At 36.0% G+C, this 23,795-nt stretch overlaps 1 protein-coding gene across 2 annotated transcripts in view; it reads left to right on the plus strand.

Moving 5' to 3' along the window:
• VWA8 (von Willebrand factor A domain containing 8) overlaps positions 1–23,795 on the plus strand; it is a 390,434-nt gene that overhangs the window by 253,824 nt on the left and 112,815 nt on the right. For both annotated transcript variants that reach the window (XM_023208911.1, XM_023208909.2), the window contains exons 30-35: positions 5,860–5,970; positions 6,895–6,959; positions 7,395–7,520; positions 8,570–8,679; positions 9,356–9,510; positions 13,633–13,828. In XM_023208911.1, the coding sequence (XP_023064679.1) occupies positions 5,860–5,970; positions 6,895–6,959; positions 7,395–7,520; positions 8,570–8,679; positions 9,356–9,510; positions 13,633–13,828 (763 nt within the window). The remainder of the gene's footprint in view (positions 1–5,859; positions 5,971–6,894; positions 6,960–7,394; positions 7,521–8,569; positions 8,680–9,355; positions 9,511–13,632; positions 13,829–23,795) is intronic.

A 23,795-nucleotide genomic window follows, 5' to 3' on the forward strand; every position in this document is an offset into this window, starting at 1 on the left:
TATTGACATCTGAGGTCAGATGATTCTTTGTTATGAAGCTTCCACTCACTTTGGGGAGATAGAAAAGTAAACCAACAAATGAACATGCCAGTTTCAGGTAATGATAATTGTTTCATATAGAAACAGAGTAATGTCCAAGGGAGTGATGGGAATGGGGTAGGAGGAATTGAGAAGGTGAATGGTATTAAAAAGAGTGCTGAGATATCACCTTTTAGGAGATGACATTTTATCTGAGACCTGAATGATGTTTTTTGGTAGAGACAGCCGTGTAAATACACCAAATGGAATACAGTAAGATCCATCAGTATCTAATGATGCTCAAGTTCTATCCATCATTACTATGGATTAGTACTAAGATTGCACAAGCACTAAGATTGTATTAGTGACAAGCACAGATGCCCGGAGTCAGGCTAAAAATAACTCCAAACAAAACATATAGATCAGAAGACAGATTGCATTTCAATTAGTGAGAATTCTAAAGGTCTAAGTTAATCTATACAATACCAATAGAAAGGAGCGTAATGTTTTTGTATACCTATTATCTATCTAGTATATACCAAGTGCTACACTAAGCGTATTATTCATTCAACAAATATATATCATGTGCCTCCTATTGGGGATACTGCAGTGACCAAAATTACCCAAAAACTCTTGTCCTCAAAAGCTTGCATTCTGATGTAGGAAGATAGACAGTAAGCAAAATAAGTAATTATATCTTAAATTAGAAGATGAGAAACAACAGGGAATAAGATTGCAATTTAAAATAAGGCAGGCAGGGATTGCCTAATTGAAAGGGGGATATTTAAACAAAGATTTTAGAGAAGTGAAGAGGAGAATGGGTATCCGGAAGAAGAGAGTTCTAGACAAACAGAATAGTAGGTTTAAAGGCCCAGAGGCTAGAAACATGCCTCTTCAACTTTAAAGAAGTGTAATATGGAAGATTGAATAAGAGGGAAGCAGGAGGAGGTGAGATAAAGAGGTTACACTGTGGGTTGGAGTAGGGGCAAAGTGAAGGGGGTGGTGAGAAGCAGGCTGTGTAGAGCAGGGGTCCCTAACCCCCAGGCCACAGACCAGTATTGGCTCCTGGCCTGTTAGGAACTGGGCCACACAGCAGGAGGTAAGGGGTGGGCAAGGAAGCGTTGCTGCTTGAGCTCCACCTCCTGTCAGATCAGCCACAGCATTGCATTTTCATAGATGCATGAGCCCAACTGCACATGCAAGATATCTAGGTTGTGCACTCCTTGAAGAATCTAATGCCTGATGATCTTAGATAGAACAATTTCATCCTGAAACCACCCCACACCCCCACACAGCCCCCACCCCACACCCCCACACAGCCCCCACCCCACCTCTCCAGTCAGCGGGACAATTTTCTACGAAACTGGTCCCTGGTGCCAAAAAGGCTGGGCACCACTGGTGTAGAGTCTTGTAGGCCGTTGAAGTTTCTGGGTCCTGACTATGAGTAAAAGGGGAAGACAGGAGGAGGTTTTGAGCAGGGAGCTAGCATGATTAAAGGATTTCTGTGGGTGCTCTGTGTGAATAGTCTGCAGGTGCTAAGACACAATGAGGGAGACTAAGAGATATGGTGGTTTGGAGGAGGATGGGGCTCGTAAGCAATGACAGATTCTAGAAATATTTTGAAGGTAGAACCAACAGGATTTCCTAACAATGCCAATATATGGGGTCAGAGAGAGAGTAAAGGACAACCGTAAGATTTAGGGACTGAGCAACTTGAAGTTGCCATTGACTAAGATGGGGAAGGAATCAGTTTGGGAGGGAAGCTCAGATGATACTAGATTCAGTTTGAGATGTCCATTAAATATCCACATAGATGATAAGACTGGAGTTCAATGGAGAGCTCCTACCAGGATAGACAAGCTTTGGATTCATTAACAAATAAATGTTCTTTAAAGCCATGAGACTGAAAGAACTCACCAAGGGAGTGAATGTAAATAGAGAACAGAAGTTCAAACACTAAGCCTTGGGGCAGTAAAATATTAAGAAATCAAGGAGATGAGGAAGAATCAATGATGGAGTTTGAAAATGAATGAGCAGTAGAGTAGATGGATAAACTGAGGAGCGTGCTATCTAGGAATGCAAGTGATGAATGTCTCAAAGATAAGGATCAATTGTTAAATGCTGACAGCATAACATGTAAGAGATTGCTTACTTACTCATGTTATTCTTCCAACTGCCCAGTGAGGGTAGCTCTTAGCCACATTTACATATGAGAGGACTGAGGCTCAGACTTCACATAACTTGTCTAGCAAGCCCATAGTAGAACTGAGATTCACAGCATATTGGATTGACCCTACCAGAATTAAACATCACCTACTCTGTCCCTCACTACAGATTTGGGGAAAAAGATTAGTTTGAAAACTTAACAAGTACTTATAATAGGAAAATATTTTTTAAATGCAGTGTTGTTACTTATGAATATTTAAACAGCGAAGTGCTACCAAGAAATAATACTTTCACTAATCAAGAGAAAAGTATTGCATAATATGTCAGTAGTTCATTGAGGAAATAAGTCAACTTTAACTTTAGTCTGTGCCTCCAGAAATTATCATAAATTCTGAGTTATAAGTATTTTTCTGATTTTTACTCTTTTATTTTTACTTTTACTTTCTCCTAGGAGCAGAATTTATAAATATCCAGATATTGTTTATAAAAGTTTATGTCCTGAAAATTGGAATGAGGGTTTTACTTTATAGATTTTCAACAAAGTATCGATGCCAGTGAATTTAACTCTGTAGCCAAAACAATCTGTCATAAAAGGTACATGATATCTTGGTGGTTTGCAATTTAGTAAGTCAGTCAAATTTGGGTGAGACTACATTTGGAATATTTATTTAAACAGTCCTGCCACATTTTCAACTGTCAAATTAACTGTCAAATTTACATACACAAATTTTTTAATAAAAGTGCCAGATTTGTAGGTTCTCAGCAAGAGTTTTATTTTCTCAAAAGATCCAATTATTTGGTAACATTGCTGATTAATACTCTGTTTAATTTCAATTACTTTCATGAAAGAAAATCTGATTTTCATTGTGAAGCTGTGCTTGACTTCCATAGCCAGCACCTTGCCTCCTTATATGCTGCCTTACTTATCCCTTTGGCCACAGTTTCAAGTTTTCCAGAAAACTGCTTCGGAACCCTGAGCAGACCTGCACACCTTATCTGTATACTTCCTCTCTACCTGTCCTCTAAACTGCCTTCTCTTTTCCCAGAGAGGGTATCTTAACTATTTTATGATCTACCCCTGTCAAGATGTCAGACCTATACAATTCATGTGAACAGTACAGAGCTGTGAAATTTAACAACTGATAAATAATTCTAGTGGAATGAAAAATAAGTAGACTGCCATCAATTCCTTCTTCTTCATTCTACCCTAACTGAAAATGAAGCAAAAATATTTTAGAGAAGTACTTCATGAATTCGGCTATTCCTTGTCTTTTTAACATAAAGCTTTGCTACAGATGCATGTTCCTGGTTAGTTTAAGAAGTTGTTCAAAAATTCCTTGCTAAAATAAAATCTTAAGTAAGGAAAGGGAAACTTTGCCTTGCCTAAAAATAAAGACCCTCCCCTTCCCCCACTCCCCATGAGATTACTTATTACATCTGTACAAAGTTTAGAATTTCAGATTTAGGGACATTGAGGTCATCCAGAGGTTACTTTTCTCCCAGTCAAATACAAACATAATAAAATTGCTCACTTATGTCTCCTCCCTGCCCCCCTTAAAGGAGTGCCAAAGCCACAGTTACATGTACTCATGTGTGACGCAAAATTCTATTTTTAAACCCAGACAGAATCTATCATTAGTCATTTACAGAAGGAAACCATTAACATCTAAAAGGATGGAGCAATAGAACTCCTTCATGTTGCCAATTGCTTATAAACTAATTCTAAATACAGCAGTGGCTGGAAATATATGTTTTCTGTCACTTAGAAAGATACAGTTTTTCAGTTCACTTATGCCATGTTATGAATACATGTATTAGACCCTAAAAAGGTAGAAAAATGGAAGACGATACTAACTTATTTTTATGCTTGATCATATTTGTTTAATCAACTGCTTATTCTTATGCTTACTCATTTTTAGGCATGAAACATTTTTAGGACTTCCTTTTGCTTACAAAGGCTAATATTATTCCAAATTGCTTAAGTGCTAAGAATTATTTTAATGTTGTACATATTTATTATACAAGAAAGATTTTTTCCATCAAAAAATGCTTATTCAAAAAATATTTAATCTAGAATGGAGATTGTAAATTTTTAACTTAATTTTATTTTTTTCTTAAGAAAAGCTCTAAGGTATCATTACCATTTTCAAAACTGTCAAGTAGTGGTGAGTGATACTTGTTATATGTTAATTTTTAAAAGAATATTTCTAACCCACATTCTTAATGGAGAATTATATCTTATACAGAATGATGCATTCTAAGGGTGATGTTTATGAAAGAAATTAAAGCTTTGTTAACATGCTCAGTAAAATTATTTAATACATCTAAAAATCAGAGTATATGGTGTGAAGTGAGTTATATGGTGCAAATACTATTTTAATTCTTGAGCACTTCCATAAAATTAGCTTGTAAAATAAAATTAAAACCACACTGAGATGCTAGATTTGCAGATGAATCATTCATTTTATAATATTTCTTCTTATTTCTTTAACTAAATTATATGACAGAAGGCAAGGGTCATGATTAATTCATTGTTGTATTCTTTGTATATTAAATATAAGCTCCTCAATAAATATTATGGAATAAATGAACAAACACTTCACATTTTATAGTTTTCTATATTTTTCAGGGTTTTTATTAATTATTCATGTGCTTTGTGACTTTATCTTCTCCAAAAGAAATTCTTCTTGAAATTAAAAGTTCACAAGAGTTAGGATAACTGGAGGAGCCCCAAATATAAAATAAAATAAAACAAAGAAAGAAAAGACACCTGCATAACAATGAGGTCTGACAAATAACTTGCAGGTACCTTTTTGCAAACCTGTTAGTCTAATCTTCAAACCTCTTTATATTTTAACTAAAAAGCCAACTTTTTTGCATCCCTTTAAAATATTTAATTTTTTCTGACTTTCTCAATGTTAAGTTTTTATTTCATGGATTTCAGTTCATATATTTCAACACATAAGGTTTATTTATTTTCTTAAAAAACATATCCTAATTACTGAAAGACTAAATCATTGCATAGCTATGATTAATAATGCTGCAGAAATCTGTTGTTTGTACTTTATTATAGCACCAGTTATAAAGGTCCTTCAAGCTTGGTGAATTTCTAAATGAAGGAACACTCATTACTAGCTAGTTTCTTGGAGTCCTGCATATTTCTTGCCAACTCATCTTTATATCTATTTTATACCTATTTTCTAAATTGAACCTGGATTTGTGAAAAAGATAAATAAGTTTTAATTATGCACAATATAAGAGAGCTTTCAACAGAGCATTCTCTAAGTATAATTTTGGTACAGGTAGATGAACTTCTTAAAATCATCAATCTTTGTAATTTCCTTATTACTAGATAATAAAACAGAATCATGGTTCAACTAGTTTATATTTCAAAGGGAATGGTTTTTACATAAAAATATTTAAAGAGAATACCTTCCGCATCACATATTTAGAAATGTCTTCCTAAAACCACCAAATATTTTAAATTCTTCATTAAGAAAAATCATTTAATGTCTTTGTGATATTTCTGAAGTATTACAATATTGTCTTTGTTTTGATTTATCACTGTAACCTTCACTGTCAGGTTGCCAAGAGGTTGCTGCTTTAAAAAAAAAAAAAAAAAAAAAAAAAAAAAAAAACAAATATTGAGCTTTTCACTGTTTTTATCATTTGCAGAGTGATGTTATCCTGTTGTTAGATACCACTGGCCGGGCCCTTCGTCGCCTCATCCTCCCTTCAGAGAAACTTACATCTAAGAAACCTTTCTGGTGGAACAAAGAAGAAGCTGTAAGAAACACCACATTTGTCCAGCAAATTGCCAAGGATTTCTATAGCTTTCTAACCAGAAAGATGCATGCATGCCCATCCCTTTAAGTGCCTTTGGTTTGTTGTAATGCACAAGAGAATTTCCTGTTACGCACATATATATTTTAACATGATGTATATAACCATAGATATGTGTATAATTAAATATCAATAACTTCTTTTTATGACATTATACTTGCATGAAGATTTGCCAGGACTGGACTAACAAGAGAAAATTAACAAGTATTTGAACATGGTATTTTTAACAAATTTCTGATCATGAAGTCAATTTAACCTGTTTTCCAGTTATGTAGTTAGGTTTTGGATTTATATGATAAAACTGTGAGTATGCTACCTAATTTCCTCTACTAGACAAATATGTGTTTTAGTTTATTAACTAAATTAAACTAGTAAGTAAATAGTTTAGGCCAACACAAGAGAATTTATTCTGCCATTCAGAAAAAAATAATGGTTTTTAAAATGAGGTTTACCCTCTGCCCTGCAAGTCAACATACTTAGGTCTTAAAAGACTATGAAAAAAGTTATTTTTTATAATGTCATAAATGTTTCCTAATATAAGAAACAAAGTGTTTCCCATGTGTTTATTTTATGGTGTAAATTCCATAGTTAATCATCAGATAGCCTGTTATTTCTTAACAATGTTTGGTGTTGTTTTTAAAAATTTATTCTGAAGAGGTTTTAGTACATAATTCACAGTAAATTTTGATATATAGTTTAATCCATTTTCCCATAAGAGTCTTAGAGTAGATAAATAGATAGCTTGTTTGAGAATTACATGTTTTACAAGTTGAAGAACTTTATTTTATTTAAGGGGAAGTAGCTAAAGAGAGACATGACTGTATCTGACACATTTAATGTGAATATCTTGTTTTCTTTTGTCTTTAGGAAACTTATAAAATGTGTAAAGAATTTTCACACAAAAACTGGCTGGTATTCTACAAAGAAACAGGGTGAGCTCTTTATTATAGAAGATTTAAACTGAAGTTCTTATTTGGCCCATTCCATTTCCTGTTTTGATTATACTTGTTTACTATAAAGTGAATGTAACCAAATTATGAATGTTTTAATATAAAAGTAACTTTGCCCACATTGCAGAATACTGAGAAACAGACATAAGAAAAGCTAGTGCTCACAATTCCATGACATGGCCACTACTAACATGGCATGGTCACTACTTTCCATTATTTTTACTTATACACACCCTGACATAGTTTAGAATTTCTCATATCTGTTTTTTTTCAATTAACATTTTTCTACATTATTACTCAGTCTTAAAAACATTCTATTTATGGGTTGCATAATGTATCATGAAATGATTATGCCAGATTACTCAACCATTATCCTCACCATTTCCTTTCAGATACAGTTTTCTTTTCCTTTTCCAGGAACAGCCTGACTGTGCTGGATGTTCTAGAAGGGCGAACTCACACCATCTCACTTCCCATCAACCTCAAGACAGTTTTCCTTGTAGCAGAGGACAAATGGCTTCTGGTGGAGAGCAAAACAAATCAGTGAGTGGCTTTATATAGTGTATCATGGAGTATGTTGTAGCTCAATCTTATTTATCAATTATCTATCATCTTTACTGTTCTGTCTTTCCTGTGTCTGTCTTTTAGCAATTTCTGTGTTTGGCAGCATCTCTATATATGAGACTTATAAGAAGTGAGGAAGGGAGAAAAAATAAATGTCACTTCTCAGAAAATGGCATTGAAATTAACAGTTAAAAAATCATGACTCTTTCATATGATCCATATTTATTTGGGCTTTTTCCTATTTGTACATTGAGAATTCACTGTATTCTTGCCAAACTGGAGATACTTCAAAGTAGATTTTCCCTTCAAAGAGCCACAGTCTCCATTCTTAGAGCTGTTGCCTTTTTGTAAATTCACAGAGTTCACACCTTAGAAGTTTCTTTCTCTTTTTATCTTGTGTATTCTGGTTTGGATGTGGTTATGTTTATGTTTTTGTTATCTGACCCATCGGACTGTGCAGTTCTTGATGTAAGGCAGTGTCAACTTTGAGCACCTTCCCTCATGCACAACTCCACTAGCTAAGTGCAGACTCTTTCTGCCCCTCTGCTGACAAGCAGAAGTAGCTCATTGCAGAGGATTTCTGCCTATATATACATCCATATTTTAGAAATGTTAAAAATAAGTAGATCAAGGAGATTACAGTTGTGAGGGTGTCTGTCTCTTAGCTGATCACAAATCAGAAGTCATGCTCCCCCTTCCTGGCTGATCAAAGAGCTTTATAAAGAGAGGGCTACATGATAATAAGAGTGTACCCCATTTGAGTTGCTTTCCTCCCCCCACCACAACCCTTTCTCTTATAGGAAGCACTGGATTTTTGCTTCACATTCGTTACTGTATTGCTGTTGTGCACTGCTCTTTAACACAGTGTTGAGAAGTTATTTGGTAATTCATGATGAAACTCTAAAACTTCAAATTATACTGGAACTATAAAGAAGAGGCTGAAGAGAATCTAATTTTTCTTAGTCTGGCCTTATGACCATTAGAAAAAGAAAAATTTCACTTAAGCTAGATGTTTTGTTTGTTTGCAGGAAATATCTTTTAACTAAGCCTGCACACATCGAGTCTGAGGGTAGTGGGGTTTGCCAGTTGTATGTGCTGAAAGAGGAGCCACCCAGCACGGGGTTTGGAGTTACACGAGGTAAATACTGTGTCATCTGTGTTTATGACTGTGGAAGTGCATGCTTGTACACATACTGTCCTCTAGAATCATTTAAGAACAAAACACCAGCCTATGTTAAGTTTATACCAAAAGAAAAAGTCACTACACCAGAAATAGTCACTACACCAGAAATAGTAAATAAGAATCTGCTATCTCAAATTGTCATAAGGAAGTTCACTGTTGTAAGCTCTGTCCTTGAATTTTTTTAACTGACAGATCAGTATTTTTATATACATTTAGATTGCAAGTCTAATTTAGGATAACATCTTTTTTTCTACAGACCATTGGGATTTCTGCTTAATTTATCACAGTTTTGGGGGATGAATAGTACTTATGAAAAAAATCTAAAACATACCATTGCCAACACTTGGTTGGGTCAGTTTTCACATCTTTTCTACAGGGAACTATTAATTATAGTATTTATTCCTAATAAAATTTTGAATTCTATAAATACTTGAAATCACTTTGGGAAGATGTCTTGGTTATAAAAACAGCATTTTTTCAAGCAAAAGCCCATGAATGTAATTTAAAGGGTTTCCTCTTCTTTAACTTGTTCTTTTCCATTTGACTTGTCGAGAGTAAAATCTTGCAAAAAATTAATTCCTAGAGCATTTCCGGAGCATATGGTGTCTAATGTTTGTCTGATGCTTTTCAGAAACAGAGTTCAGCATACCTCATAAAATTTCCAGTGATCAACTATCATCTGAACATCTAAGTTCAGCTGTGGAACAAAAGATTGCCTCTCCCAACAGAATTCTCTCAGATGAGAACAATTATGCTACAATAGTTGTTGGTTTTCCAGATCTCATGGTAAGCACCCATTTTTTTAAATTATTGTATAAATATTTCTTTCCCTCAATTTGACCTATAATCTGTAAGCCTGTTTGAAGGGTAATTAAAAACATGATTTCCTGGTAAACATGTTGGATCAACTCTGCCTTCCAAATCAGTCAGTAGAAAATATGTTATACCTAAATAGTTTCATTACACTTTAAAAATTAACATTGAAAGTGTAATGCAATGATAGAATTTAGTAGGGGGAAACGAATATTCTCCATATGTGGGAGTTCATGTAATACAGTTTAAATGCTTAACCTTCCAATGGTAATTTTCTATCATGTCTTCTAGAATTTTTTAAAGTTAATTATTTTTCTATCTACACATTCTATTTATTTATTTATATATTAACTTTTATTTTAGGTTCAAGTGTACATGTACAGGTTTGTTATATAAGTAAATCGCATGTCACAGGGGTTTGTCATACAGATGGTTTGGTCATCCAGGTAATAAGCATAGTACCTGATAGGTAGTTTTTTGATCCTCACCCTCCTCCCACCCTCCACCCTCAAGTAGGTGTCAGTGTCTGTTGCTCCCTTCTTTGTGTCCATATGTCCTTGGTGTTTCGCTCCCACTTGTAAGTGAAAACATGTGATATTTGGTTTTTTTGTTCCTGTGTAAAGTTAAATTTGTTGAGTTGTCATTATTGTAGATTAAAATTTTCAACAGTCATGACGATAGATTTATTTTCCATTGAGTTTTGCTCCGATTTATCATATCTTTGCAGCATCCAGGTTATAGAGTAATGGCTAATTGTCTCAATTGATTTTTCTCTTAGATGGGCCCTTCTGTTATCTACTGTTACCTGTAAAGGAGAAGCTATTTGAATTGACTTTAAGTGAAACTGGGCAACATCTTCCTCTGATGGAAATGTGGGGAAATTAATATAAAAGTTATTTCAGTCCAAGTTGCCATCTAATAACCTTAGATGTAGCTCCATGTGTTTTGACTAACCATTTAATTTTTATAATTTCCTTTGTAGCTTTTAGATGGGATGATAGAATTATTTAAAGGTAAAAACATGGGCTGTACTTGACAGTACTCTAATTTTGTATGCCTCAAAATTTTAATATAGTTAATGAATGCTGGGTACTTCAGGATATAAGATTTGAAATCTAAAACTCAATGGATAATATGTGGCTTAGGACTCTGATGTATGTTTTTGTAATTATCAAGTACAAAGCGTCTGCTATCATATAATTCAAAATGAAATGTTATTGAAATACAGTGTTTACAGCAGCCTTGATATAAAAGAGATGTGTTTTATATGCTGTCTACAACGTTTGCTGCTATAAAAAACTTGGAACTTTTTCTGGAGGTAAAACTATTTTAAAAATTGGTCTTCTAATTACCTTCCTATGATTGAAGAAATCAATATAGAAGTATAATGTTATTATAAAAAGTTAGAAAATAAAAGCTAAGTTAAGGCACTGTTTGTATTAACCTTGTAGAAATTCTTACAGCCTGTAAGACTAGTGACCTTGTTAAATTAAAAGCTATATCCCTGCTTCTTCGTGTGGTACCTACCACATAGGAGGTATTTAATGAGTATTTGTTAAATAGAAGATTAGAGTCGGCTAGACAGCCTTTAAGATGACAATAATATTTTTAGGCCACAACACAATAGGCAGTGTGCTACTCTAAGCCCTTTCATACATGATAGTTAATTTTTACAACAATTCTATGAGGTTTTACAAATGAAAAAACAGGAACAGAGAGAGCTTATATCCCCTAGGCCACAAAGACTCTAAGCAATGGGATTTGAGCTCAAGCGTGACTAGCCAGCCCTCTAAGACACATCCTTTTTACCACATCACTCTGCCTTCTTGCTTTATGTGAACTTCTTTGGATTCTCTATTAAACTATTGACAAATGAGTATGCTACCTCTTATTAACTTTTTCATGGAGTTATCAGTGGCATCTAAATTATTACTTATATAACTTTTAAAATCTAATACCAAATAGCTATAAGAATCTATAGCAAATATCATCCTCAATGCTGAAACATTAAAAGTATTTCTTTTCTATTCTCATTAGGAATAAAACAAGGATGCCCATTGTTACCACTTCTATTAAACATGGTAATAGTGTCTTAGACATGGTATATAAAGAGAAAATTGATAAACTGTGCTGCATCAAACTTTAAAATTTGAGCTCTATTAAAAGACACTGTTAAGAGAATGAAAAGACAATCTACAGGCTGGGAGAAAATATTTGCAAACCACATTTCCAGCAAAAACTGGTATCTAGAGTCTATAAAGGGTCTAAAACTTAACAGTCAGAAGGCAAATAGCCTAATTTTACAAATGAGCAAACAGTAGGCCAGTGTGAGTTATCAAAGATCAGAGCCCAAGCAAGGTAAGGGCATCTATAATGGGGAGAGGTAACCACTAGTGATGGGCATTAAGCCCAAGCAGGATGAAGATGGCATTCCTGTGAAGGGGCAGCCTGGAGTGGGATGTAGGAGCCCAAGTAAGGTGAAGTATGTGTCCCTGTGTGAGTGTGGCCCCATATGGGCTGTCAGGACCCAAGCAGGGAGAGTGGAGCATCTGCCCAGGGAGTAAGGTTAGTGGTGGAGATGGGAGATGGGTCACATACAGCAAGAAAGTAAATATATGAAGGGGGACAGAATACATTAAGGATAATGAAAACAAATTTTTAACTGTTGGAGAGGGGAATTACAGATACTGAAAGGAAGAAAACTAGAATGAACCGTGTCGTTATTAGATTAAAATTGGATATATTTTTGTGAACTCATAGATTTCAATGTATTTAGGTAGATATAGAAGTAAAATTAAAGATAAATGTGAAAAAAAAATGAGCAAAAGACTTGAACAAACACTTAACCAAAGAGGATAGAGGGATGGCAAATAAGTACATGAAAAGTTATTGGACATCATTAGTCATTAGAGAAATGCAAATTAAAACCATAATGAGATACTAGTACCTACCCATTAGAATGGCTAAAATAAAAAAAACACTGACAATACCAAGTACTGACAAGGATGCAGAGAGCTAATGCAACTCATTATTGCAAGGGCAAACAATAACCAGAACATCTCTGAAGAAGGACCAGACAGAAGTACTCTTCCTAATAAACTTCAAGGTTAATTATAAAACTTCAGTAACTAAGACCATGTGTTGGCCTGAGAATAGAAAAATACACAGTAGAACAAAATGCAGTGCCCAGAAACAGATACATGCATATAAACTGTGTTTTATGATACTGTTGCTATGGGCAAAAGTTCGTGGTATTTGGACAATAAGCTATACATGTGAGGAAAGGATGACTGCAGATCCCCACTTCGTACCATTCACAAAAATTAATTCCTGATAGGCTAAGGACTTAAATGTGAAAGATAAAGCCTTAAAACTTTAGAAAAAGCATAAGAAAATATCTTTATGATCTTAGGAAGGATAAATACATATGTGGTAAAAATTTAAAGTAAAGCAAGGGAAAAATAACACAAAATTCCAAAAGAGTTCAATCTAGGGGAGTGACAGAGAGAGAATGACCGGGAAGGAGCCCAATCACTTCTGAAGCCATCCCAGGGCTTTAAAAATGCTAGTTATGTTCTATTCATTATGTATAGGTGTTTATTTTTTAACTCATTCCTATATTTCTTCTGTTTAGTTGTAATTGATTTCAAGATAAGAAATTTAACATGTATATTTTACACTTGTCTGAAAATTATGATTATTGACAAAGCAGCTACCACTTGTACCATATCCAAATGACTTTATTTATTTTTGTTTGTTTGTTTAACACACGATCTCCTCAGCCTCCTGAGTAGCTGGGAATACAAGCATGTGCCACGACGTCTGGCTGATTTTTGTATTTTTTGTAGAGATGAGGTTTCACCATATTGCCCAGGCCAGTCTCAAACTCCTGAACTCAAGTGATCCACCAACCTTAGCCTCCCAAAGTGCTGGGATTACAGGCATGAGCCACTGCACCCAGCCAATAATTTGATTTTCTTATACCTGTGAAACATTAGTTTCCCCCCTAGAATCTGCTTAAAGGTCTGCATTGTTAAGGTTGTGGTGAATGTAGTATATGGTACGTCAGTACTTTAATCTCTTTCTTTTTTTCAGTCACCCAGTGAAGTTTATTCTTGGAAGAGACCATCATCTTTGCATAAGCGAAGTGGCACTGATACTTTGTTCTATAGCGGAAAGAAGAAAAGTGGGACTCCAAAACAAAGCAATTGTGTGACTCTTTTAGATTTGAATCAGGTTGTGAGGATTTTACCCCCAGGAGAAGTCCCTCTAAAAGATATCTACCCAAAAGGTAAGAAGGAACTCACCAATTCCTAGTTTACAAAGGTGGTTTAAAGTAGCTCCCTTTTGGTAGAGGATATTTAATTTATCTTTATCATTTCATACTTATAAAAAATTCATCATTCTGACCAGTTTAGAAGTAACTAAAAAGACCTCTCTGTATTCAGAAAGTTCTTATTCATTTTCAGTGTGTTGTTGTGGCCACTGCTGTTAGAACTCATCTTCATTTATTTTACAATATATGCAATAACTTAACCAAAAGATGTTTTCACAGAGGCTTTTAAAAAGTCTTAGTATATTAGGCATAGAAACTGAGGCCTGCCTTTTGTCTTAAACTCCTAAGACTGAAAGTCAGGGACTTATTATGCAGACTGATTCACTTAACAGCACTCTCAAAGTCAACTTATATTTATTACTGTATAAAATATCCAATTCCTGGGCTGATCTCCTCTCCTCGTATACATTCACTTACTCCTTAAAACCCCATCCTATTGTTAGTATGCTCTCTAATTTGTACATGAAGATATTCTGACACAGAACTAAAATAAGTGGCCCAGGATCACCCCACCAGTGGACAACAGTGCCCAGATTTGCACCACAATCTTCTAATCCCAAGTTTAGAGCTATTCTTACTGAACCACACTGGCGTTCATCATAACAGATAACTGTGAAAAAGTTTGATCATTGATTCATTGACTTTTTTTTTTTTTTTTTTTTACATCACAGTGGTAGTGATATATTATCTTGTGTCTATATTCATTGTATTAGTGTGGACTTCACAAATATAACACTAAATGTATTATAATAATCTGTAACAGGGTTTGAAAAGTTCTGATTATATGATAATATTTGGAATTAGTTTCTTCCAAACTGAAACTCATGGAAAATAAATCACCATTTCCTTAAAATGTTTTTTGTGGTAGAAGAGGCAGATGAATAAACTGACAATTGTAGTACAGTATAATAAGATAGGAATATTCACAAGGTGATATATAAACACAGCGGAGAAGTTTACAATCCATACTGGAGACTATGAGTTGACTCTTGAAAGATGAGAGTTAATCAGTTGAAGGATTTGGTCCAGGAAAGGGGTGCTCCGTGTGAAAGATGCAAGGACTTGGCAGAGCATTCCAGGAATTACAAGAAGTTATGTACCAGAGTTTAGTGCACCTTCATTCACCCAGAAATCTGGGGCTCACCTTGATACCTCTTCTCCCTCATCCTCCACATCTCATCATCAGCAATCGCCATGTCCTGATACACAGCCTTGCAAATATCTTGTATCCACCCACTTGTCTCTAGTTCTGTTACCAATATCCCATCCAAAGCACCACCATCGTACACTGGAATGTTGCCATAACCTTCTGATATTGTTACCTCTTCCACTGTTTTCCCCTCCTACCCTTCTCCACACATCAGACAGGGTGATGTTTTTAAAGTACAGTGTACATTGGTTCTTAAGCTCAGTTTGTATATAGTAAAATTCACCATTTCTAGTGTATAGTTCTGTGAGTTTGGCAGACACAAACAGTTGGATAACCACTACCACACTTGATATAGAAGAGTTTCATCACCCCAAAAACTTCCCCCATTCCATTTTGTGGTCAGTGCCTCCACTTACCTACAACTTATCACTGTCCTGATTTCTGTTCTTTTAGATTTGCCTTTACCATAGTATTATATAGATGGAATCATATAGTATGTGGTCTTGAGTCTGACATCTTTCAATTAATACAGTGCATTTGAGAATCATTTATTTATTATTTATTTTTAATGTTATGTGTGTACCATTAGTTTTTGTTTGTTTGTTTGTTTATTGCCAAATGGTTGCCTATTATATGGATGTACCACAGTTTGTTGATCCATTCACAAGGTGAAATATTTATTGGTTGTTTCCAGGTTTGGGCAATAAAGAGTAAGGCCACTATGAACATTTGTGGGCAGGTTTTTAAGTGAACATAAGGTTTTACTTCTTTTGAGTAAATGCCTAGGAATGGCATTTTTGCATCATATGATAAAACTGCCAAACTATTTCCCAAAGTGGACATGCCATTTTGCATTTCTATCAGCAGTGAATGGAGATTTGAGTTGCACTGCATCCCTGTCAGCACTTGGTATTGTCAGTTTCTCACCATTCTAGTGAGTGTAGTGATTTCTCATTATGATTGTAATTTGCATTTTCCCTAGCACCTAATGATGTTGAGCATTTTGTTTTATGTGTATCTTCTTTAATAAAATATCTTTCAGATCTTTTGCCCATTTTTAAATTGGGTTATTTATTTTCTTATTAATGAGCTTTGAGCATTCCTTTTGTTTATTTGTTTTGAGACAAGGTCTTGCGCTGTTGCCCAAGCTAGAGTGTGGTGAGGCAATTTCAGCTTACTGTAGCCTCTGCCTCCCAGGCTCAAGCAGCACCCAACTCAGGCTACTGAGTAGCTGAGACCACAGGCACATGCCACCACATCTGGCTAATTTTTGTATTTTTTTGTAGAGATGGGGTTTCGCCATGTTGCCCAGGATGCTCTCAAACTCCTGAACTCTGAGTGTTCTTTAGTGTAGATACAAGTTCAGTGTCAGAGATATACTTTCCAAACAGTTTATCTTATTTTGATAAAGGGCAAATCTTCTATGTTTTCTTCTAGAAGTTTTGTAGTTCTATATTTTACATTTAGATTTATGATCCATTTTGAGTTAATTTTTTGTATGGTGTAAGGTATGGACTGAGGCTCTTTATTTTAATTGCATAGGGATATTCAATTGTTCCAGCACCAGCACCATTTGCTGAAAAGACTCCTGTCCTTCCTCTTTTGCACTGCCTTTAGACCTCTGTTGAAAATCAGCTGCCCACATGAGTGGGTCTATTTCTGGATTCTCTATTGTGTTCCATTGGTCTATGTGTCTATCCCTTTACTCATACAGTACTCTCTTGATTGCTTTATAGCTTTATATTTTATAGTGAGTCTTGGTTGACTCAGGTAGTATCGATTCTTCCACTTTGTTCTTCATTTTCAAAATTGTTTTAGTTAGAAAGTAATATTTTAAAACACAACTCAGGTCACATTGTCCTTAGGATAAAGTTTAGAAATTTTATCTTGGCTTAAAAGATCCAGCATGATTTGTCCATTACATATCTCTCTGACTTCTTTCAGGTAACTTGAATGCACAAAATTTTTCCCAACTTTCTGCTGCACCCCTTCCCCCCAACCCCCAAATTCATTCTCATCTGTCAGGTCTTAGTTTAAATGTCACTTCCTCAGAAGGTCTTGCTCAAATCTAAATTAGGTGCCCTTGTCATACTCTCTCATAACATTTCCTATTTAGGGATGGGAAGAGCATGTTTATGTTTCCATGTGTATTTTAATTTTTCACAAAATATCTCAGGCCTACAAAAGATTAAAGAAAAATACATTGAACATCTTTGCACCCACCACCCATACTGGTAAGTCATTACCAATCGTTACTGGTCATTACCAGTATGGTCAGAGACTCCTGGGTTCTCCTCCCCTTCACTTTTGACAAACCAGAGGTAATCTCTGTTCTGAATGTGAGTTCAGTACTTATCATTCACAAAATAATATATAGCTTTTTTTATGGTTTTTTTTTTTTTTTTTTTTTTTTTTTGAGACAGAGTCTCGCTCTGTCACCCAGGCTGGAGTGCAGTGGCTGGATCTCAGCTCACTGCAAGCTCCGCCTCCCGGGTTCTGGGTTCACGCCATTCTCCTGCCTCAGCCTCCTGAGTAGCTGGGACTACAGGCGCCTGCCACCGCGCCCGGTTAATTTTTTTGTATTTTTAGTAGAGATGGGGTTTCACCTTGTTAGCCAGGATGGTTTCGATCTCCTGACCTCGTGATCCGCCCACCTCGGCCTCCCAAAGTGCTGAGATTACAGGCATGAGCCTCCATGCCCGGCCTGCTTTTTTTATGTTTTTAATCTTTGATTGAATAGTATCTTATTGTATTTATTCTTATGTAACTTGGTCTATTTTTTTCACCATCATGTTTGTGAGATTTGATGCTAAAGTAAAAAAGCATTCATGACATTTGTTACAAAATGGGAAGGCAGGCTTTATGCAGGGCCATCTTGATAGATATAGGGATGACTGCAAAGAAGTTTTGTAGTAAGGGAGAGAGATGGGGCTCAACTCTGAATATAACAAGGAAAAGTGGAAATAAGTGAAGGAGCAGGGTGGGGGTCAGTGGATGGAAAATTACTGAGAGAAAACATCTGGGGTAAGAGGGCATTCTGGCTGAAGAAACTTAACAGGATTCTTGCTGAGAGCAGCCCAGAGTGATCTGACATCACCTGGGGGATGGTGGAGAATGGGGAACCCAATCAGATATCAAGGGTTAGGGATTCTGGTGAAACTGACTTAGCAGGATTCTTCTTAACATTGAACAATGCAGAGATGAACACAGAGGCCCCAGAGTTGGGAACTAGTTGGGAAGAAGATTCAAAAGAGCCTGACTATAATTCAGTCAAGAAGAGACTCTTTGTCATCATCCATACTGATAATTCTACTTTTATTTTGACTGCTTCACATACAACAATTTATTCATCTATTATTTGTCAGTGCAAATTTAGGTTCTTTCCAGGTTTTTGCTATGACAAATAATGGTGCTATGAATAGCCTTGCACCTGTCTGCTTGTATCTATGTTGAGTCTGTAGGGAGCATATTTAGGAGCAGAATTACCAAAGGTGTTCCAGTAGCATAAAGGGGGTCCTGGTGCATCCCATCCTAATCTACTCTTGTAAGGGTCAAACTTTTTATTGTGGTTTCACATTACCTTTTTCTGACTTCTGGTACATTTGAGTATCCTTTCATATGTTGTCATTTACTCTTCCAAGAATTGCCTATTTATTTAGCTATTTTTCTCTTAGTTGCTAGGAGTTTTATTTCCCTTCTTTTGTTTAAGTAGTGTTACTAAAATATTCCAAACATATATAAAGTGCTTAGGACAGTGTCTGGCATGGGGGAAGAATTTTATAAATGTGAACTGTAAAAAAAGAGAGAAAGAATGAAAATCCCTAGGAGCATGGTGAAGGAAGATCCCAGGGTGACAGCCATGCACAGGTCTAACGTTAGAACAGATGACATTTCAGGAGAGATGTCTCTTAGAAAGTGAAATGGATAAGCCCAGTATATTTGAACATATTTAGAGATTTTAACAATGAGGGAACCTTGGGAATAAATTTGTACTAAATAAAACTAAACAAACAAAACGTGATGCTTATTAGCTCCAATAAAAGCAAAAAATTATACAGGAAAAAGTCATGATAATATAAGACATAGCAAAGCTGTGGTTAGCATTTAGATAATTATAATAATATAAGCACTGGATGTTAATCCAAGCAAAATTATATGAATGTTTGCGGGGATGGGAAAATGAGGAGTGGGGGATTGGGAAATGAAAAAGAGTTAAGCTCCCTTCTTGCTTGGGAGGAAGGCAAGAGATAATGCCTGAAGCTAAAATATCAAGAGGGCACCATAATGATGAAGGTGAATACCACAGAACTAGCTTAAAAAGTTGAAAGTGTCTCTGGGGGCAGGAAATGGTGGGGCGGGTGGCGGGGTGGAGGGAGTAGGGGTAAAGCGGGGACTGTTTTTTCTTTAAGCCTTTTTGATACTTAATTCTATATGCATGTAGATCTCTGATGAAAATTCAAGCTAGAATAATTTTGTAAAGTAAATCAAATCCAACCATCTAATTAGTCTGGAACTAATGTATATCAGCCTTTTATAAAGAAATCAACTGTAAAGACTACTCTCCTGGTGGAGAGTAGCATATTTCACAATAATGAGGTAGCTTTTATTTAATGCAGATGGGGAGAAATTTATTGCTTTCTTCCAACTGTTTTTCTTCTAGCTAAATGTTAGCTTTTTTAAAACCACAGGTCCGAGCTCTTTAAACACAAAATAATGATTCTTGATTGAAAGCAGTACAATGTTTTTTTGAACTTTGGGTAAAATCAAAAATTTGGTATCAGCACAGTTTGGGGGCACACATCACTCTTTTTATCGGTGAACACAGAAGTGTGTTAAACCCAGTGATTAATAGGTATACATCAAATTACATTTCAAGGAGTGAGTTTTTAAATAGCATTTCACCTTCCCTCTGAAAATTGTCTTGGTTGTTTTGCCTGACAGTTTTTAATACCTCCTTCTAACCTTGGCACTGTGCATGTAAACGGTCCCCACTGTTCATGGGAGCTATGTGATAAACACTGCTGCAATGACTTCCCTTTAATGGTTAGTGAACTAATCCCTAAATACAATTTATACCTATCTTTGAAATCCACCTGGATTATAAATGTAATGGAAATTTACTGAGCCTCCATCCTCTCACTCCAGTGTTAAAATGTTTAAAATGGATGGATGAGGACTTGGCCAAGTTTGGAGGGAAACCTGGCCACAGTTTTCACTTCCTTAATTCAGTCAAGTATTCTGTTCAAGAATCTTTTTGTAAATATTCTTTTCTTCTGAGCTGACTTATTTTCAAATCAGTAAACATCAATTTTTATTATTTTTAAAGTGCTTACTACTACTACCACCACTACCACCACCTTTACTATTTCCCTAAAGTGCTTTGTAGCCACAATTACCCTTCTCTGATATATGAAAATAGTTTTTAATACCAGGAGTAAAATCCTTGCTTTCTACTTCTTGAAATAGTAGACACAGTCATTATTGCATTTTCTCACCATGGAATTAATTAGCAAAGTAAAAGAAAAGAGAGATGTGGGAAAAAAGATATTTTAAAATAAGTTGGCTTACTTTGCTTTCACAGGCAATCTAAAAGTGCTGATGGCAGTAGATCAACTTAATACTATTCCTTATTTGTAAAAGTGCCTCTAAGTGGCAAGCCAAAATGTGAGTAAGTTAGTGAGGCAGCTCCACTCATCTCTATAGCTTCAATAATTGGTCACTCTTGGCAAAGAACCCTGAGCTATAAATAATCCAACCTACTTGAGCTAGGTTCAAGCAGCAGGAATTGTCAAAAATGATATATGATATAAAACTTTATCCAAGATTGACCTTCTATCACAGGCAGAATTTCCATTGCAGACTGTGTGTGGCTTACGATAAGCATATTCATTTTGTACTGATGACCACTTGGAGACAGCTAATCCAGCTGGGTGGTCAAATTATTACAATAACCCTATTTTCTTACCCATTCCTCTCCTTGGACATTACTTTTTCTTCCTCCTGAGCTGTTTGTCTCTTGGGACAACCCATTGCCTAGCTCTGCAGCTCATACCTGGCCTCAGGGCTGTGATTCCCACTCTGGAATCCTTTCCAAGTCCCCAGAGGCCCACAATGGTTTCATAAAAAGGAACTTTCCTCATTTTACTGTGAACGCCTCAAAGTCAGAGACCACATCTCTTTTCTGTATCCCCACTGCTTCATAGGATGTCTGGCGCAAAATATGCTCAAACACATTTGTTAAATAAATAAGAGATATGTCGAGTTTTTCAGCTGGCCTATTTAAAAGCCTTCTACTGCATGCATGAAATAAAAATATCAAGTTTCTTGTATTTTGTAAACTACATTTGATAAATTTGAATTTGAATTTATCCAGGACATCCTGGATACTTCATTCCAACCAGAAATTGTAATAAAAGATGGATGGATGGATGATGGATGGATGGAGGGAGGGATAGATAAATATATCATTCTAATCAGAAATTGTTGTCCAAGATCAGATAGATAGAGAAACAGACAGACAAAAATCTTTAAAAGCATGGGTTTTGTGTAGGGGAGTTTTTTTAAGGAACTTGGTGGCCAAGATTTTATAAAATGGAATATTTTACAAATAGCTATTTCCCTAGGGCCAACTCACATAGAAGTTGTGTGGAGTGGTGGCTAGAGCATAGATTTTAGTGCTAAAAAGGCCTAGGTTTGAAAGCCATTGCCATCACTCGTGTGCAGTGGTGGCCAGAGCATAGATTTTAGTGCTAAAAAGGCCTGGATTTGAAAACTGTCTCCATCACTCTCCAGCTATATCACCCCAAATAAATCATATTATTACATTACCTCTATAAGCCTCAGTTTCCTCATCTCTCAGACAGGAATCTTAGTCTTTGTTGTTGTCAGTATCAAAAGCACTCTCTGTAAAGACTAAGCAGTGTTTCTGACACACCATGGTGGCAGCTAATGATTTTGAGGATGATGGTTACTTGGGGTTGTGAAATAGAAATCAATGAAGCCCAGGAGTTTGCTGGAAAACCAACACTAAGGTATACAAATGACATCACATGAGTATAACAAATATAGAATTAGTTGAGGGCTCTGGACCCCTTATCTCTTTATCTTCCCCCAGCTTTCCATATTCTTTACTATCCGGAATCGTGACAGCTGATCATAATCCCAAAAGACACAATCTCCACGCCATAACCCCAAATGTTGAAATTTCCAAAGAAAGATAAATATTCCTAAAGTCTAGAATTCTGACACAATCCCAAAGGATGAAAATCTCAAATATAATTCTGGAAAAAATAATTTTAAAATTACTTAAAAGATATTTATTTACATTTTTAAAAGGAGATTTATTTGAGAAACATAAAAACAGCAGAACAGGCCAGGGATGGTGGCGCACACCTGTAATTCCTGCACTTTGGGAGGCCAAGGCAGGCAGATCACTTGGGGTCAGGAGTTCGAGACTAGCCTTGCCAACATGGTGAAACCCTGTCTCTACTAAAAATACAAAAATTAGTTGGGCTTGGTAGCGGATGCCTGTAATCCCAGCTACCTGGGAGGCTGATGCAGGATAATCGCTTGAACCTGGGAAGAGGAGGTTGCAGTGAGCCGAGATCGCACCACTGCACTCCAGCCTGGGCAACAAGAGCAAGACTCTGTCTCCAAAAAACAAACAGATGAACAAAAACAGCAGAACACTTCACAAACCACTTTGCACGATAAACTAGGCAATAATAACATATACTTTTTGCAAGCATAAACACTCAGGTATACTAATGACATCACATGAGTATAACAGTTATAAGCATGTGAGCCATATTCATAAAGCAATTGGGCAAAAGGGAAATGTCATACATGCATATCAGTATGTTTGACAGTTGAAGAAAAGACTGTCCCAGTTCTCAGAGAGAGACCAGTTCACCTTCTGTATTTGTCCCCTCTAGGCTCTTGGCTGATGGGATGATGTCCACCAATATTGAGGGCAGATCTTCACCACCTGGTTCCCTCAGACTCACATACTAATCTCTTTTCCAGATTACAGATATAACCAAAATAATGCTTTACCACGTGTCTAGCTATTTCATAATCAGTGCAACTGACACCTAAAATTAAGTCCACAAATATACCCTTTGTCAACTTGCACCTACAGGCATCTCCATAAACCATACTTAATTTCCAAACAAGGACAGCAACAAAGTAATAGCTCTGTCTAACATGGTGCAATTATACTGTGATTGTGATTTTCAGGATTTTAGACTTTAGGGACTTTTATCTATCTTTTGGGATTCCAACAATCAGAATAATGGCATTCAGGATTGTGTCTTTTGAGGATTATGATCCAAATTCCAGAGTCCTCACCCCACTGCCCCATCCTCACCTCACCTTCCCCTGTCTTGCAGGGCCCTAATAATGACAGATGCTGTGTGATGGGCAACCCCTGTCGGTGCTTTGCATTTAGTAATTTCATCTAATCCTCAAGATAATGCTTATGATGCTCAGATGCTGTGGTCATCTGAGGTTGTTACCCCCATTTCACAGTGGGGTTGTTATCCCCATTTTATAAATGAAGAAAGCAGGCCTCAGAGAGGTCAGTAACTTGACCAGCATAACACAGCTCGGACAGGAGCAGAACTTCCTACCAGGTCAGTCTAATTAGAGTGTGCGGATTCCACCACATTTTACTGCATCGTTGTTGCTTCCTAAGAAGGAGAAACAGTTCAGATGATGAAATATTTTCAAAAAAACTGTAAGTGCGAAAACATTGACTCATCTTGGGAAGCT

The sequence above is a fragment of the Piliocolobus tephrosceles genome, chromosome X, assembly GCF_002776525.5.
Source record: "Piliocolobus tephrosceles isolate RC106 chromosome X, ASM277652v3, whole genome shotgun sequence".
Classification (NCBI taxonomy): domain Eukaryota; kingdom Metazoa; phylum Chordata; class Mammalia; order Primates; family Cercopithecidae; genus Piliocolobus; species Piliocolobus tephrosceles.